We start from the raw sequence: 18,495 nt of genomic DNA, 5'->3' as shown, positions 1-18,495 counted from the left end.
AAACATGGGTGGAAAAGAGGCATTTTGCATCCCTGAGGTCAGAGATCCTTCTGAACTTGGGAGATTCCAGGAATTGAACCTAAAGCTGTCTGCATGCAAAACCCACACTCTTCAACCATTGAGTCAAGACCCATCCCTAAGGGTGGATGAAATCAACCTATTTCCCTATGAGTTTTGCATGTGTTCAGATATGATTAGTACCGGCCCCTTTTTACAGACTTGGGGGAAAAAAAGAGGCATGAAAAATTCACATTTAAATGGTAAGAACATCAGAAGAGCCTGCTGGGTCATGCCAGTGGCCCATCTAGTCCAGCATCCTGTTCTCGCAGATACCAGCCAGATGCCCTGACAGGAAGCCCACAAGCAGGACCTGAGAGCCACAGCAATTCTTCCCACTTGTGATTCCCAGCAACTGGTATCTAGAGGCATACCAGAGGGAGAACGTAGCCATTGTGGCTAGTAGCCATTGACAGCATTCTCCTCCACTGTACACCCTTTCCCTGAAAACATACATTTTGTAAAACACCTCTTGGCGTTTCCCCTGTGAAAGATGAGCTTTTGTTTGCCTTTCTTGGAGTCAAACCCTGCAAAATCCACAGAAGTTTGCAATCCGGCTGATACCTGCATTCTGATGCACATACAAGTCCAGGACCAGTGAATTTGGCTGGTTTGCTTTAAGATGTGGACCGAAACAAATTCCTCCTCCATCCCTGCCCACCCATCCCCATGAAGTTGCCTCCCTAATCCAGAGCGCTGGTCCGCCCAACCCAGGACTTCCTGCAAGGTGCAGCTCTCCATGGTGTTCTCCAGCTCCACAGCCTGAGATTCTTCAAAAGAGACGAGGCCAGGGGTTGAACCCGCAGCCTCCTGCACACGAAGCTTGTGCCCTACCACCGGACAAAGGCTTAGCTTGCTTCTTACCTGTGGGGAAGAGGGGACTGATGGTGGTGAGAAGCGTGTCTGGGGAGACCATCCCGCTGCCGTTCTCGCCGCTTCCATACTCATCTGCAAGGAAAAGCAAGAGGGAGGCTGAGTGTCACCTGCGTCGGAAACAACACTCAGAACCGCAAGGGGCAGCAAACAGCAAGCAAGTCCACGTGGAATGGACCAGCAGAGATGGAACACCGTGGAGCCCTCACTACCGTACAGGGCTCAGTGAGGAGTCCTGGCCCCTCTTCTCTAAGATCCAGCAGAGGGGGAATCCCCCCCACTTGTGAGCAAACAAGCAGGGTTGCAGTTCAAGGAAAGACAGCACCACAGAGGGGCAGGAGAGTCTCCAGTGCCCTAAAAGGAGCATGGGAATGTTTGCCCCACCTCACCCCACAGCCCGGAGCTTTGGCTATGGCACAGGAGGAAGACTTCCCCCAATGCCACCCCTCACCTCCAGATGCCTCGTCTGCTAGCAGATCTTCATCGTCGGAAAGCTCCGCGTATCTCCTCCAGTGCTGGCGCACCACCGCCTCCGATTCTGTGTCATCTGGGAACAAGGTCTCCCCCAGCCGTTTGGAGGCCTGAGCCCCCTAGAGCAGAAAGCAGAGAAGAATTGGGTTGAGAGGAGAAAAGGGCTGAGCCCAGACCCACCCCATGGCAATAGGTCTTGAGCATGGCTGCCCCTCTTCATTCCTCCAGGAAGGCACCATCTCCACCCTCTCTGGATCTTGCCCTAAAAGAACTTCAGAAGGGCCTTGCAGCAGCTGGACCAGATCAACGCCCGCCCCAGCCCAGCCTCCTGGTCTCACAGTGGCCAACCAGGTCCCCCACCTCCCTTGCGGAGTCTTCCTCTCACTGCCGCCACTCCTCCTCTTCCTCACGGTTGCTCCCCCTTGCTCGCCTGCGAGACAGAGGGCCAGCGCGCAGGCGGTCAGCATGGCATTTGGGTCAGGGCAAGGCAGGCAAGCAAGCAGGTTGCCGTGGTGAAGGGGAGGAGGAGAAGGTCTGGAGGGAGAGGCTCTTGTCAGTGGGTCCCCTGCTGGGGTGTGGGCCCCCAGCAGGTGTCCAGATGAGCTGGCCCTTGGCGCTGATCCTGCTGATCTTCCTCTAGAGACGTGCAGAGAAGAGAAGGGGGCTGCAAAAAGCTCTGCCACTTGTCATCCCACCACAACAGGCTGCCTTTATATGAGTCAGATCCTTGGTCCATCTAGCTCAGTACTGCCTGCACTGACTGGCAGCAGCTCTCCAGGGTTCCAGACATGGGACATCCCCAGCCCTACCTGGAGATGCCACTGGGGATTAAACCTTGGCCTTTTCTGCACACAAAGCAGGTGCTCTGCCACAGAGCGATGGCTCTTCCCCTAAAAAGAAGGCAAGGTCCCAGTCCTCATGGTTCTGAAGGGCTGATTTAAAGAGGGACATTGGAAACTGCCTTATACCGAGTCAGTTCCTGAGTGCTTCTAGCTCAGTACTGTCCACACTGACTGGCAGAGGCTCTCCAGGGTTTCAGTCAGGGGATATTCCCAGCCCTACCTGGAAATGCTGGGGACTGAACGTGGGGCCGTCTTCATGCAATGTCTGGACTCTACAACTGACCTGTGATCCTTTCGTTAAAAGTAAATCAAGATTCTAGTCCTCATAGGCCTGAATAAAAGGCTGGTTTAAATAAGAACCTAGAAAACTGCCTTTATACAGAGTCAGGCCAGTGATCCCTCCAGCTCAGTACTGTCTGCACTGACTGTCAGAAGCTCTTTGTGGGGGTTCAGGCAGGCCCCACCGGGAGATGCTGCCAGGGAATGAACCTGGAGCCTTCTGCACGCAAGGCAGCTGCTCTGCCACTGAGCCACAGCCCCTCCCCCCCACGGCTGCAGGGAGAGAAGAGGTGGTTGGGACCCCCATCAGCGCCACTCAGGGAGAAAACAGGCCTGGAAGGGCACAGCAGAGAGGGAACTGAGACAGCACCAGCAACAACGTGAACAACCCGAGGACAGGCTTGTTTATTTATTTATTATTTGGTTTCTATCCCGCCCGCCCTCCCAGCAGGAGCCCAGGGCAGCCCAGGCTGCAGAGCGCAGCCACGCAGAGGGCACTTGAAGTCAAGCAGCAGAGCTGAGAGCCCTCCGAAGCCAGTAAAAGCAAACGCCGAAACAGCCAGACTGACGGGGAGCGGCTTTGATAAGGGGCTGAAGATCAAGGAGTTGTACAAAGGAGAACAGTGGAGTGCAGAACCAAACAGCCATTCTCAGGAGGGAGGTGTGGTGGGTGTGCGCAGACGCGTGTAGTGAGTGGGGTCACGGGGGGGGGGAGAAGAAGGGTTTATTGGGGGGAGAGGTTTACGGGGGGCGGAGCTGCCTGCCTGCTATGTCTGGAGCAAAGTTAGCTGAAGGGTGCAAACAAAAGGGATGCCATGAGCCTGGGACACTCCAGCACCAATGTGCAACAATGTATCCCAAATCATCTTCTTTTGGTTCTTCTTCCTCTCTTCCTCCTCCTCCTCCTCCTCCTTTCTTTCTTTATTCCTTTATTTAAAAATATGTCTAGCCTACCCCCTTTGCCAGCATGCATACCAGGGCCAGGTAGAGGACCTAAGAAAGAAAGCAACCAGCCAAATCATCGAAACAAACTATCAGCACATGCTCAAATGTGCCGTCAACAAACTAAAGGCAGCTAAGAGAGCAGCTTAAATCACCGTATTCAAATGTAACAAGACTTAACAATGCCTGGGCAGATGTAGAAGTCTTAACCTGGCACTGAAATGTTCCACAGGGAGGGTGTTCCACAGATGGGACCACATCAAGGAGAAGGAGAAAAAGAAGATAATATATTAAGCTGGGCTCCTACTGGCAGGAAGGGCGGGATATAAATCAAATAATAAATAAATAATAAATAAATAAATAATAATTTTTACTATTATTACGTTTGTATACCACTTAATGCCCAAACAGGCTTCTAAGTAGTTTACAAGTACAAAAACAAATTACACAAACATCAAAATAATTGCAAGCATCCATAATTAAAGTGCACAATTCAAATACACAATAAAACAATCCCATGACAAACACTACCATGGAGGGAGCTTTTTAAAGGCCACAAAGCAAAAAGCAACAAAGACGCATTAGATTTGTGACCAATCCCAAACATTCTTTTTTTCCTCTTTCTCTCTCTCTCTCTGTCCACCATAAATCAAGCCAGATGTCAACTAATTTGCTGCAGATGCCCATGTGTGTAACAAGACTTTGGGCCCAACCAAGAGAACTTACGAATGCAGGAGTGTCTAACCTGTGGACCTCCAGGTATTGCTGGACTACAACTCCTGTCATATCTAACCACTGGCCATGCTGGCTGGGGCTGATGGGAGTTGGAGTCCAGCAACATCTGGAGGGCCACAGCTTCCCTATTCCTGAACTAGACCATCACTTGCCTTTACTGCCTCCTTGCTATCTCCATCACAACTCTGCCTTCCTTAATGCAGGAATGGGGGAATCTGTGGGCCCCCAGAGGTTAATAGACTACCAACTCCCATCACCCCTGACCATTGGTCATGCTGGCTGGGACTGAGAGGAGCTGGGAGTCTTGCAACATCTGAAGGGCCACAGGTTTTAACAGGAAACTCTAAATCAAGTTTATCTTCTCCTCTTCGGAGTTTAGGACAACAACATTGTTGTAGTACAAGAGAACCTCTTTGAAAAGAATCCTCATAACAGCTCAAGCAACACCTAATCCCATCTGCCCCAACCATCAGGGGCTCGTTCATCTGCTCATCCTCCAACATAAAACATGCCATCACTTGCCAACAGTGCCCTTCTCCTGCCAAGACAAGGCAAACAGATTGTTCCGCACAAAATATGAAACGGACACTCAAGAGGATACTCAAGAAAGGTCTTCCGGCGCACTCTGTTGCTCTCCTTAAAAAGCATCACCACTCCTCATCAAAAGTCTTCAATGTGAGACTAGAATTTATTAGCAAATTTGGCTCTACTTGTTTAGGGCTCAGCTGAGATCAGGGTTTTCTCTCACTGCTTGTGGCATAGCAAAGCTAGGAAAATGACACTGTTACCAGTTACCGGTGTTGTGAATGGTTCGCTTATTTTGTATACATTTGATCTCTGCATGGGAATGTCACAGACGGGGCCTCTGGCCTTTTCCTGGCTTTCTGACTTCACTGTTTACAATTTGTTTCCTTCTGTATCCCTCTCTGTCAGCAAACTGAGGATAACCCTCCGCATATCTGATAAATCCGAGATTTATCGGGAGAACGAGATTTATCGGGAGAACGCTTCTCCAGTGATAAATTCGTTATCTTTCAGTTGCCACAAGGCTCTCAGTTCTGTGAGTCATCGTAGTGGCAGAGAAGTCAATTGCTCTAGGAAGGAGAGAAGCTAACACCAGGTAAACAGAGATAAGAGGAGAAACCGTCTCAAAAGCAAAAGGAGCCAGGGAGCCTGTTTATTAGATTACGAGCGGACATTCCTAGAGCAGGCAGCTGGCTTTCCCATCACATTCTTCTGAAGCAGGCAGAACAGATGGAAGGAGACCAGACAAACCGCATTCACGCTCACTGCTTTCAATTTTTTTTTTAATAAACAGCTTTCTAGCCCTTATGGGTTGTATCTAGTGCTAGTCCTACTCAGAATAGGCCCACTGACATCAAGATGAAATTATGTCTGTCAATTTAAATGGGTCTACTCTGAGTTGGAGACAACCCTATGACTGTGATAAACTGGAAGGCATAGAAACATAGGACACTGCCTTATACGGAGCCAGTCCAGTGGCCCATATATCCAAGTATTGTCTACACTGACTGGCAGCAGTTCTTCAGGGTTTCAAGGAGGGGATTCTCCCAACCCTGCCTAGAGATGCTGCTGGAGATTGAACATGGGGCCTTTGACATACAAGGAGGCATTCGGCCACTAAGCCAGGCCCTTTCCCAGTTGGAGGCATGCCTGGTTCAATCTCAGGAACTGAGGAAGGGCTGAATGCAGCCAGAGCAGTCGGGAGTCGGAGGTGTTTCGGGAGCTCTGTGCGCCTCTCTCATGAGGACTAGAAGCACAGTCAAGAATATGCAGAATGGCGAGATGCAACTTTTGCATGATCCAAGTCAAAGAGGAGTTGTTTTGGCAGAGGATTTAAAGTATTTTTGTATGCGTGGAAAACACAAATAAAATACCTTCAGGGAATAAAGGCCCTGCAGCTGAGAACCAAGCATCTGGCAACACACAAAACAGGGGTGGTGGTTGTTTTTACACCCTAAAGCAGCAGCAACAGCAGCAACGCTCTTGCGCGTAGGGCCGCTGTGACGGAGAGCACCATCCCATCTCAGCGCCAGCCCTGATGGGTCTCAGAAATGCAGCAGCCAGCCAGAAAAGGCAAAGGGCAAAACCCACAGCGAGTCATGCGCCCCTGTGTGAGGCCATGTTGCGTGCATTCATGCGCACTTGGGTCAGTTACACAAGGCTCTGCTGAGCATCTGCAGAACAGCTCAGGGAGGTGACCGCGTTCACGCCGAGCGCATGCCAACGAGGGCCCACCAATGAGCGTCCCGGCAGCATCTCTGCTGGAGGGTTAGATGGCCAACTGGCCGCCATCCACTGCACACAGGAGAGCCCCCCCCTCCGGCCGGCGCCCCCCCTTTCCTCCTGCCTTGCAGCTGCAACAGTCTCCTGGCAGGGACCTTGTAGACATTGCTAAGAAACACAGTCATCTCTGAGGAGGGGGAGAGGGTGGCTGGGGGGGGGAGAGGTGATGAGCTCATTCCTAGCTAGCCTCCCACGGTAGATTGTGAGGAACCCTGTGACAGGATTTGGAGATCTTGCTAACCTCCAAGCCAGGCAGGAAGGGATGCTGGCTGTTCTCTCCACTGTCCTCTGGGGCCCCAGGCTGTGAGTTTGCAAGCGGACCACCGCATCTTCCCCTGGCCCCTGCACGGATGTGACTTTATCCTGACAGGGAACAAGGAGCAAGCATGTGGTTCTCAAAGCTGATCTGGTCCATCCAGAGCAGGAATGTGGACCATCTGCAGGCCTCCAGAAATCATTCGGCTCCAACAAGAGCACGACTAGAGTCAGCATGACAAATGATCAGGGATGATGGAAGTTGGAGCCCAGCAACATCTGGGGGGCCACAGGTTCCCCATCCTTGCATTAAAAGATGGCAGAGTTTTGATGGAGGTGGCTAAGGGCAGCGAAGGCAAGTGATGGCCTAGTTCACGAGCAGGGAACCTGCGGCCTTCCAGAAGTTGCCCCTGCAGTCAGGAGGAGGATGGTAGATGGAGTCCAGCAATATCTGGACACCAAAGATGTTCTCCATCCCTGATTGAGGACCAAGAACCAGAGGTTATGCAATCATGGCAAGGGACGGAGTCCAGCACCCTGCCAAATGTCTCCAGGAAGCCCACAAGAAGGAAAAGGAGGACACAGCCATGTCTCATAGTTGCTCCTAGGCAACTGGGATTCAGAGGTAGACTGTCCCTGAACCTGGGAGTTCCATTTAGCCATCATCTGCTGCGTGACCAAGGAAACAAGTAAGAGAGGTGGAGAATGCTGATGGAGCTCCATCTTCCTTGCCTTTGACTAATCCCCCTTTCAAAGCAATCACCTCCTCTTCCGGCAGCAAATCCTCACCCATTATCAGGACCTAAGAAGATCCTGCTGGATCAGGCCAAAGGCTCATCCAGTCCAGCCTCTTGTTGTGACAGTGCCCAACCAGTGCACAAGCAAGACTGGAGGGCAACAGCAGCAACTCCGGTATCCAGAGCCATACTGCCTCTGGCTGTGGAGGCAGAGCAGAGCCATCCTGGCTAGTAGCCGCTGATAGCCACATTCTCCACGAATTTGTCTCATCCTCTTCTAAAGTCATCCAAGTTGGCGGCCATCACTGCCTCTTGTGGGAGCGAATCCCATAAGTTAACTATGCACAGCATGAAGCAGCCCTTTTGTTTCTCTGTCCTGAACCTTCCAACATTCAGCTGAATTGAATGTCCCCAAGTTATAGCATTATGCGAGAGGGAGAAAAACGTTTCCCTGTCCACTTTCTTCACACCATGTATGATTTTATACACCTCTACCATGCCTCCCCTTAGTTCTCTAAACTAAAAATGTTGCACCATTTCCTCATAGGGAACATGCTCCATCCCCTTCATAATTTTGCTCACCCTTTTGTGCGTTCCTAAAAGCTGGGAAGAGTCGTTCTGCCTGTGCGCTCTAGCAGCCTCACTGCAGAATCCAGCTGGGGGGGGGGAGAGCTCTGTGCCAGGGAATCAGGCCCTTCAGAGCCAGAAGTCCATGACAGCTGGAGGGAAGGAGAGCTCCCCCCTCCAGAGCCATATCTGCTCGCTGCGCCACCAAACTCCAGAGGGTTCTGCCCAACCTCAGACAGAGGCAGCCCTTGCAGCAAACTAAGAGCGGGGAAGAGGAAACGTGAGAGAGGCCCTAGGGGAGGTGGGAGGGCTGGAGGGTGTCCCCTACCTGCACGGTTCCAAGCGGCAATGTTCCCAGACTGAACCTCAGCTCGCTGCAGCTGGAAGCAGGGTGCCTGTTTGGACATGAGGTCAAGCCCGGGATGAAAGCGAAGCAAACATCGCCATGCTGGGCCAAGTCACGACCTGCAGCGATGAGGCTCCAGAGTCGCTCCAGTGCCAGGGCAAGGCTGGGCCTTTGCCACAGATTGGCAGGATATGAAGGCAGGCAGTGGCAGAGCACCTGGTTTGCCTGCAGAAGGTCCCAGGTTCAATCCCTGGCACTATTTAATAATAAAGATAATGATGATGATGATGTGATGATGATGATGATTCTTTCCCCAAGGAAACACACCTGGTGCCATCTTAAGACACTTTATTCAGCCAGGCCTTTGGTGGTACTTAGCCTCTCTGTGGTGTTCATCTTTCACTGGGGTGGGGGCAGGACTTGGCCTTTTTGATTGGTTGGATCAGAGTTTTAGGAATCTTGCACTGCAAGATGTTCCTTAATTTGGCCTTTCATTGATTCCGTCTGTTTGTGTCTTCGCTTGCTGTTAAGTTGCTTTGTATAAAGCGACTAACAAATGCAAACAATGACGGAAGTTGCTTGGAGACTCCTTATGGGTCAAGTGACTAATATACTGAAACGATACAAATAATCCTCCTCCTGACTCGGCCCTCCAGCTGCTAGATCTCATTCTGCTTCCCAGGACCCTCGGCAGTGATCTTGGAGGGATGCCCATTCTCCACCTGCTCCCCAGCCCTGCACAGCCAGCCCTGTGACCTGAACGGTGCCCTCCCTGCTCAGGTGGGAAAAACCGCCCAACAGACCATGGCAGGAATTTGACATGGCAGCATTTCCCTGTGCAAAGATTGCTGGGCGCATTATTGAAGGCTGGAGAGTCCCGGGACAAAGCATACGTCCAGAGACATAAAAGGGGGTTTAATTGTGCCGGCCTGACAGAAAGGGCGTGAAAAGGCAGAGGAGAAACCGGAGTCGGCGGGCCATGCTGATGGCAAATGCCAACGGGGCACTGTGCCAGGGAGCACCGGTCCTCCACATCGAGCCCAGCTTCCCCGGCTTCCCATAGCTTGTGCCAGGCGGAGGCTCCTGTGAGCCAGCCAGGAACTGCCCTCAGCACCGTTGAGAGGGCTGTTGGCCACCCACCCTGCTGCAAGCACCAACAAGCCACACCAGCCTGGGAGCCCACCCTGGAGGAACGGAAGGGCAGAGAGAGAAAGAGAGAGCTGGATTCAGAAAAAGCTGAACAAAGCCCCCTCCCAAGTTGCAAGGACAGAATGAGGAGGAGGCGGCCAGGCTGCTTGCAGGCACAGAGCTGGTCAACGGAATCCTCACCCACCTGCTCCCTAGGGAAGAGCCGTTAGCTCAGTAGCAGAGCGCCTGCTTTGCATGCAGAAGGTCCCAGGTAGGGACCCGTCTCTGAGACCCTGAAGAACTGCTGCCAATCAGTGAAGACCACCCTGCGCTAGATAGGCCAGGGGCCAGATTCAGTCTTAGGCATCTTCCTGTATGTATCTCAAGGGAAGTAAAGGTCCCGGGTTCAATATCCAGCAGCATCTCCAGGTAAGGCTGTGAATCTCCCTTGTCTGAAACCCTGGAGAGCCACTGCCAGTCGGAGTACACAATACTGAGCTAGATGCACCAAGGGTCTGGCTCAAGGGAAGGCATCTTTTTACATTCCGGTGTTCTGGGTGAGGGAAGAGGCCACCAAGGACCTAGAAATGCATCTCATGCATCAAGCAGAGAAAAATGTCAGCACCTGCAGAAGTGTCTTGAATGGGGCTCTGCTGGGAAGGGGCCTAGCTCAGTGGCAGAGCCCCCGCTTTGCGTGCAGAGGTCCCAGGTTCAATCCCTGGTAGCCTCTCCAGGTAGGGCTGGAAAGACCTCCGCATGGAACTGTGGAGAGCTGCTGCCCATCAGTGTAGAGCTGTAAGTCAAGCTGGCAAGCAAGTGATGTTGCTCTGGTGCAGCTTAATTCGCACCACAAAGGTAAAAATGCTCCTCTAAATCACCAGCTTCAATTAAAGCTGGCGATGCAAAGAGTCCTCTTCTGCTGGCTTTCGGTCACCTGACATTATTGTGATGTCAGGTGATTGACATGTGGGCAGCCTTGTCTCTTCCAACATTGTCCTCCGACAACTTCGGGGAAAACTGGCGGGTGGATCATGAGCTCGTGAGAGCAGGGGGCGGGCAGGAGATACCAGTTGGGTACAAAAAAAAAATCAGATTGTGAGGGTCTGTCTAAACAATACCATTTTCAGAAGATGTCTAAAAGAAGGCAGGGATGGTTCCTGCTGAAACTCTAGTGGTAGGGAGTTTAACAGGGAAGGGCCTACCACGGCGAAGGCTCTGTCCCTGGTGAAGGCCAACCAGACCTCAGGGGCTGTGTGGGGAACCACGAGACGTGCCCCTTCCCCTTAGGAAGATAGGAAGCTGCATTATGTGGATCCAGACCCTTGATCCATCCGGCTCCAGCCCTGCCTGGAGATGCTGCTGGGGACCTTCTGCATGCAAAGCTGGCATTCAGGATATACAAGCAGGCAACAGTCTGTGCTATTCCTCTTACCTCCACCGAGAACCCCTAAAGGCACCCCCAAACAGCCCCAAAGGGGAAGTAACGGGTGTCTCGTACTGGGACTTCGTCAGTTCAGACAGTAGCCACCAACCTACATCTTGCAGATCAGTTTCAAACCATGGTTCGCATCACACGTTGTCAGCTGCTCGCAAGCCACGGTTTACCGTCTGGTGTCGGTTCCGGGCACGGAATTGGCTTTACCTCTGAGCCATCTCTCTGTCATGCCCCACCCGTTCCAGAAGCTGAGTTCTTCCCCCCCCCAATCGCTTTTTTGTTTTGTAAGACGGTATGTGCTGTATTTTGGTGGTGTTGTTTTTTCAGGGAAGATGCATCCTCCAAGCAGCTGTGTCTAATGCAGCTCCTAACCCCGTGTGGCACGACGTTCTGAAGGCATGACATAAATAACCTGAAAGGGCGTCGCGGGGGCGGTGGAGGTGGTGGTTTGGAGGCAGATGCTGTCGCAGGAGAGAGAGCGGTTGTGCGCTGCAAGGGAGGCAGGTAAGTCACCGAGAACTGTAGGAAATTCCTGCCCTGCGGTGCAGAGGGAAGAATGCCAAGCAGAAAGCCAGGACGAAAGACTTCTTTGGCACCAGCTACAAAGGAAGAAGCGGGGAGGGAGGAGAGATGGCAGCTGGCACTGCACAGAGGGCGACTGGCTAGGGAGAGAGGGAGGAGGAACAAGTAGGGAGTGATCATGCTCCTTTGACGGGCAGCTCTTCACGTAGCTGACAGCGTGGACAGCAAGGCCTGCGCACAGGCACACTCCCGCTTCCTCCCCCCTCTCTTCCTCTGTGCAAGAGTTTCCCTGCTTGCTTCTTCCCTGCAGCCAGGAAACATTTACTTCATGCTGATTTCTGGCCCGCGCTGAGGCATCCGAGAAGGGAATCACCTCAGAGAGGCGGCCCAGAGCTCAGGTTGGGGATCTGGGTCCCAAGTCAGAAGCCGCTGCGGCAGAAGCGCATGGCACCCATCCCAACCCGCTTGGCAAGAGTCAGGACCCGCAAGCCAGAATATGCAGGGTGCACCAATGGGGGGGGGGGAGAGAAGGTGCTTATCCAGTTTTAAACATTTTGGGTGCCTGGATTTTTATATCAGGCTCCTGGAGCACCTAATCAACTCTCACTCAGCGCTGGCACCCAAATTAATCAATTTAAGATTTCATTAAGCATACGGAGAAGATTCAGGAGAGAGATTACAGCAGCCTTCAACTATCCATAGTGCTGTGTTTTTAGTCAGCTACACATTTGATAAAAAGCTGAATGAAACAGTCATACCAAAGAAAGACGTCTTCTGCACTGGGCAAAGAGTTTTTTAAAAACAACCACCCTCAGGCATTTTAAGTTTAGTTTTGCTCTGTATTTTTTTAAATTGCATTATTTTGCCAGGTTACATTAACCATCCTGGCAAAACATTTTTGAGCACAAATCTTAATATGTAAGCAAACAAAATTATTTGTTTTTGTTTTAGATGACACAAGCACTGCCTTAGCAGAGGGGGCATTTTGCTCCTGCATGGAACAAACAAGGATTTTTTTTAAAAAAAAAAATCAGGTGTGGGGGGGTTCTTTGGCCCTCCAGCTGCACATTTCCCATCAACCCCGGTCATTGGCCATGTTTGCTGGGACTGATGGGAGCTGGAATTCAGCAATATCTGGAGAGTCAAAGGCTCCCCAGTCCTTTTCGAAATGACTAATGTACTGACTAAACTTGAAAGCACTTGAAAGGTTGTCTCACAGGGGAGGCCGGGACCGCTTCTCAATCATCCCAGAGCGCAGAATAATGGGCTCAAGTTGCAGGAAGCCAGATTTCAGTTGAACATCAGGAAAACCTTCCTGATTGTTAGAGCAGTAGGACAACGGAACCAATGACCTAGGAAGGTGGCGGGCTCCCCAACACTGGAGACATTCAGGAGGCTGCTGGAGACAGACTTGTTGGGGGTGCTTTAATTTGGATGCCTGCATTGAGCAGGGGGTTGGACTGGATGGCCTTACAGGCCCCATCCAACTCTACGATTCTATGATTGATACGCACTGCCAATTTCTGCACACTTACTAAGAAGAATGCCCTATTGAATGGCCCTCCAAGCTTCTCTGTCTGGCCCTCGGGAATCTCTTCCCAGGCCACTCCCCTCGCTGGCCCTGCCTTGCACCATCCTTGAGTGTTTTTTGCCTGGCTGGGACGTGTGCTTGAACTCTGATCAGACCCCTTGCTTGCCTGGAAGGAAGTCAGAGAGATGGGTGTGATAATGTGGGTAGAGACTGGCCTACTGCAAAATTAAATTGCAGACTTATGCATCTGGTTTTCTTTTTATGTAAACCCCTTTGAGATCTGTTCAATAGTAAGTGGTCTATTAACAATATAAATAACAACAATAAAATTTGCATTTGTTGTTCCGCCCACTTTTGCCTCTGGGCTCCACCCATTACTGGGGAATTTGGCCTTTGGGTTGAAGAGGGCTCCCCATATATTGAGACTTATTCTCTGGGAAGTAAGTCCATATGGTTAGAGCCAAAATATTGCACCCCAACACTTGGGGGCAGCTGAATATATACCAATATACTGACTAATGGCATACTAGACTTTTCTTCATAGAGATCAAAGGTCAAAGAGGAGAGTTCAACAGCACCTTCTGCAGAGATTCAGGCTGTGTAACCAGAAACATGCACACATACTTCACTCACTCAAATACACATATTCGTTTGCTGACTGTGGGAGACAAAACAACAGGCACCACAGATATGCTGGCACCCGATCCAAAGCCTCAGTGGACCGGCACACACTTTGGTAATTCCACGGCTTGCCACAATGAAATTTAGGTATGCAGGAAGCTGCCTTATACTGAGTCAGGCCCTTGGTCCATCCAGCTCAGTACAGCCCACACGGACTGGCAGTGAAACACTCCAGGGTTTTGTGCAGGGGTCTCTCCCAGCCACACCCGGAGATGAGATTCTGCTGGGGATTTCTGCACACAAAGCAGGTGCTCTACCACTGAGCTACCACCTCTACACTAAAAACAAAGTAAGATCCTAGTCCTCATGGCTAATTGAAAACATAAAGATAAGAAGCAGCTTTATATCATCTCAGACAGAGTTTGGCACTGCGTGGCAGCAAAAGCCCTCCACGGGTTCAGACTGGGGTCTCTCCCAACCCTGCCTGGAGATGCTGCTGGGGATTGAACCCGGGGCCTGCAGCACGCAAAGCGGATGCTCGGCCACTGAGCTACGGCCCTTCCCTGCAAACGTTGCCTTTCTACCGAGTGTCCTGCACCCTGTTCCGTTCCCCGCCTGGAAAAAGTGAGTTTCCCGCCCACCCAGTAGTCCAGCCGCTCATCAGAACAATGGCAGCTATTTCCATAACTAATTGCTTGGCTATTTAAAGGCCGGGAGACCTGTCCCCCACCCCACCCCAGGTTCTCGCAGCCTTGACTCGTTTCCAGAAATTGTCCTGCGGAAGCCGCTGAAGTGGCAACTCTATGGAGGGAGAGATTCCTGGCAAGCAGGAGGGGCCCTTACGATTCTAACCCCCTTCCTTTTCTCCCCCCCCCCCGCTAGCACAGACCTGACTGCACAGGGTCCTGCGTTAACTCTTGGTTCTTGATTCATGAATGCCCCCCCTCCAAGGCAGCGCAAGAGGTCAAAGGATTCCCAGAGAGAACAAAATGACTTCCTTGCAGGAACTGAACAAGGAATCCGAGGGCCCACCTTCTCTGCCTACTCACCCGGAGGTCACTGACAGAGGGCCTGCTCCAAGCTTCCCCCTCCCACCAAGATTAGACAGGTGGTGGTTGGAAGCAGGGCCTTATCTGAGCTGGCCCCCAGATGCATGCAGTTATCTCATACTTTGCTGGTGTTTAGGCAGCCAGCAAAAGCCATTTTAGGACTTTTTGTTTGATTCTGCTTATTGCTGGCGCGCCGTCTACTGTCATCTTTAAATGATCCTAAAGATAAAGCCAGTTATGTGAAAGTGGGACAAAGACCGCCAAAAAGGAGAACCTGAATTTGAGAGATTGGTCAGCCCCTGAGGCTCATAACTATCTACACTGAAGGCAGCAGCTCCTCCAGGTTTCAGACTAAAGGCCTTTTCCCAGCCATACCTGGAGATGCCGGGGGTTGAACCCGGGACCCTCTGCAGGCAAAACACATATTCTATGTGCATTTCACCCTCCCAGCCTCTTAATACTTCCTAGTTCTGCTGACTCACTTAAAGGCTTCCTCTGAAGAAGGAGACAGGCAGACAGGCGCGCTCCTTAACACTTGACTCCCCTCCAGAAAACATCATGACAACCTCTTCAGGTTGCCAGGTGACAACAATGTGCTTCCTTCTCCAACACTTTATGCGGACCCCACACAGGAAGGTGAGGAAATGAATTGCTCAGCGCCACCATCAATCTTCCTCTGGCCCCAGAGTAAACACTGGACTTGAATCAAGAAGAAAGCACACACACACACACAACCCCCATAGGCAAACAACGTCCCTTGCTCCAAAGGAGGAGGAGGAGGAGGAGGAAGGGGCTTCTGCAGCCTTGGCAAGGAAGGATCGTGGGTCACAAGGAAGCAGGCGGCACAGAGGGGAACCCCGGACTCCAACACTCACTGCAGGACACCTTTGCTTGGGTCGTCAAAATGCAGTTCCTGGAGGAAGGACTGAGATTCCTGGACAACAAGGCTCAGAAATTAGCAAGAGAAGTGTAGGAGGAGAGAGGAACCGGCCCCAAGACGGACAACTTGAAAAGAATGCTGGGCTCTTTCATTTGACTGTCCCCGTTGCACGCAAACAGATCAGCACCACCGAAATGACCAGGGCATTCTGAGCAGCCAAGGTGAACAGCTAGAGAGAGAGGAGTGCATCGCTGGGGTGGGGAGGGTTTCTAGGAACATAAAAACAGAAGAAGCTGCCTGTCCTGAGTCAGGCTGTTGGCCTGTCCAGCTCAGTATTGTCTACACCGCCGTTCTTCAACTGTGCATCCCCGGATGATGTTGGACAACAACCCACATCCTCCTCAGACGGCTTAGCCAATGGTCAGGGAGGAGGGGATCTGCCGTCCGGCAACATCTGGGGACCCACGGTTGAAGAACAACGCTCTCCAGAGTTTCAGGCAAGGAACCTGGAGATGCTGCCGGGGATTGAACCTTCTGCATGCAAAGCAGGTGCTCTGCTAGTTAGCCCAGGTGGCGGGAGCCTGCGGCCCTCTGGACGTTGTTGAAGGACAACTCCCGTCAGCTCCAGCAAGCATACACAACACGCACACGCCTCTCCATCTCCAATAGCCTGGTCTCTCCATGCCACACCTAGAACCAGAAATCTCCCACGCGTCTTCCCTCGCGAAAAGAGTGGATCAAAGCAGAGAAAAATATAGTTTGCATCCCAGCCAGCCACAAAGACCAGGCACATCAAGGGCATTCCTGCCCATGCGGTGAACTCCTTGTTGCAGCTGTTATTGCAGGTTACAGGCAGGGATGGATGTTTAAACGTGCCATTCTGCTCCCCCATCTATAGGCACCCAAAGGGGAGGTTGTCATTGCTGCTGGTTCTGGGGAGAAAAGAGAGAAAGAAAACGGCCCTCCCTTCGGAAGAGGCTCCTCTCTAATTATCTGCCTCCTGGAAGTCGGATTTCCATCCCATCTCAGCACAAACATTATCCTTGGCCTCCAAAAATGAGACCCTTCCACTTCCAGGGCAGAGATTGAGGCTCCAAAGGCTTGTGAAAACAACTGGACAAAGAAAAGTTTCCGCCAAGGAACTGGCAACATCCTGACCCCCTCCAGCCCTCTGCGCTTCAGGGCCATAGGCGCCGCACGTGCGCATGTGCAAACACACAGAGATAGGCAGCTGCCCCTTCCTCTGCACCCCCCATCCTGCCACAGAGGCCTCCCCCTGATCTCAGTCAACAGCCCCCACCAATCTGCGTCTGGTTGTTCCAATATCCATCTGGCCACGTCCTCCCCACCATTTTCAAAAAGTGGACTAATCACCATTGCTACGGGGATTTTCTCTTTCTTTCAAAGTTACTTTCCAGAGGAAGTGACCAGATATCTGTTTCTGCAGGGACCCCTCAGCGCCAGATTTATGGGAGAATGACGTCTGGGATAACAGGCACAGTTCCGGTCGCCGGACCTCAAAATGGGACACTGTGAAGCATCAGGAAAGGGCTCAAAAAGGAAACTGCCCACATCACAAGGTGTTTGCACAAACGCACGGTGCGACTGCCCTTGGAATACTATGTGCAGCAACTGGTCGACACTGAGGCACAGCCCTTTCCGGGGCACAGGAAGATAGGAAGCTGCCTTCCACTGAATCAGACCAGTGGCCCATCTGGCTCAATACTGTCTACACTGCAGCTCTCCCGGGTTTCAGGCAGGGGGCATTCCCAGCCCTCACCCTAGATGCTGCGGATTGAACCTGGGAGCTCCAGCACGCGAAGCAAGTGCTCTGCCACTGAGTTACAGCTAATCACCTCAAAAGATTCCAGTCCTCATTGTTCTATATAAAGGGCCAATTTAAATGGAAGCCACCTTATGCTGAGTCACAGCCTTTGTCCATCTAGCTCAGTATTCCCTACACTGACTGGCAGTGGCTCTCCAGAACTGCAGGCAGGGGACAGCCCCAGCCCTGTCCCCTGGAGCTGCTGCTGAGGGCTGAGCTTGGGGCCTTCTGCATGCAAGGCAGGTACTCTGCCACTGAGCCACAGTCCTCGCAATGATAATCTGAACTCAGAGGAGCCAACCGATAGACTTTTTTTTACACGGACGTGCCAGGATACAGGGGTCAACGCTCACCATGGATGAAAACAGATCGGGCAGAAGCCTCCCCAAAATAGCCCATGTTCCCTGCTGGTCAAAAATATGCCCAGGCAGGCAGGCGGCAGCCGAGACGGAGACACTGGGGAGCCCCCAGGCCTGGTCCCACACTGGGAAGGGGCAAGGAGATCTCCCCTCCCCTGACACACCCTCCTGCGTTGCACAGTCATTGTGGGCCTCTTAGAGCCCTTCTCTCCATGCCTGGGGTAAATTCCCAGTGGGAATCCCGCAAGCAGGTCATGCGAGCATCAGCCACACTCTCCCCTCCTGCAGTTTCTAGCAACTGGGATTGAGAGGCACAGGCCTCCCCCCGTGGAAAAGCGTCATGGTGGCTAGTAGCCATGGACAGCCTTCTCCTCCAGGGGTTTGTCTACATCTCTTTTGCAGCCCTCCAGGCCAGTGGCCGTGGCTGCCTCTTGGGGGAGCGGATTCCATAGTTGAACTCTGCGCTGCATGAAAAAGTCCTCCCTTTGGTCTGCCCTGAACCTTCCAACTTTCAGCTCCGTCGGATGTTCACGCATTCTAGTGTTATGAGTGAGGGAGAAAACTTGCCTCTCTCCGCTCTCCCCACGCCATGCATAATGTCACACGCTTCCATCGGGGTGCCTCATACCCGCCTTTTCTCGAAATGAAAAAAGGCCCAAATCTTGCAACTGTTCTTCATACGGGAATCAATCCAGCACCTGAATCACTGTGGTTGTCCTTCTCTGGACCTTTCC

At 52.0% G+C, this 18,495-nt stretch overlaps 1 protein-coding gene across 17 annotated transcripts in view; it reads right to left on the bottom strand.

Moving 5' to 3' along the window:
* The window catches only part of HSPG2 (heparan sulfate proteoglycan 2), a 118,007-nt gene that overhangs the window by 85,995 nt on the left and 13,517 nt on the right, over positions 1-18,495 (bottom strand). For all 17 annotated transcript variants that reach the window (XM_061601682.1, XM_061601687.1, XM_061601684.1 and 14 more), the window contains exons 2-3: positions 1,382-1,520; positions 922-1,005 (exon numbers count right to left, since the gene is read on the bottom strand). In XM_061601682.1, the coding sequence (XP_061457666.1) occupies positions 922-1,005; positions 1,382-1,520 (223 nt within the window). The remainder of the gene's footprint in view (positions 1-921; positions 1,006-1,381; positions 1,521-18,495) is intronic.

Source organism: Rhineura floridana, chromosome 18, assembly GCF_030035675.1.
Source record: "Rhineura floridana isolate rRhiFlo1 chromosome 18, rRhiFlo1.hap2, whole genome shotgun sequence".
In the NCBI taxonomy this organism is placed as follows: domain Eukaryota; kingdom Metazoa; phylum Chordata; class Lepidosauria; order Squamata; family Rhineuridae; genus Rhineura; species Rhineura floridana.
This window is presented reverse-complemented; position numbering and strand designations above follow the sequence as displayed.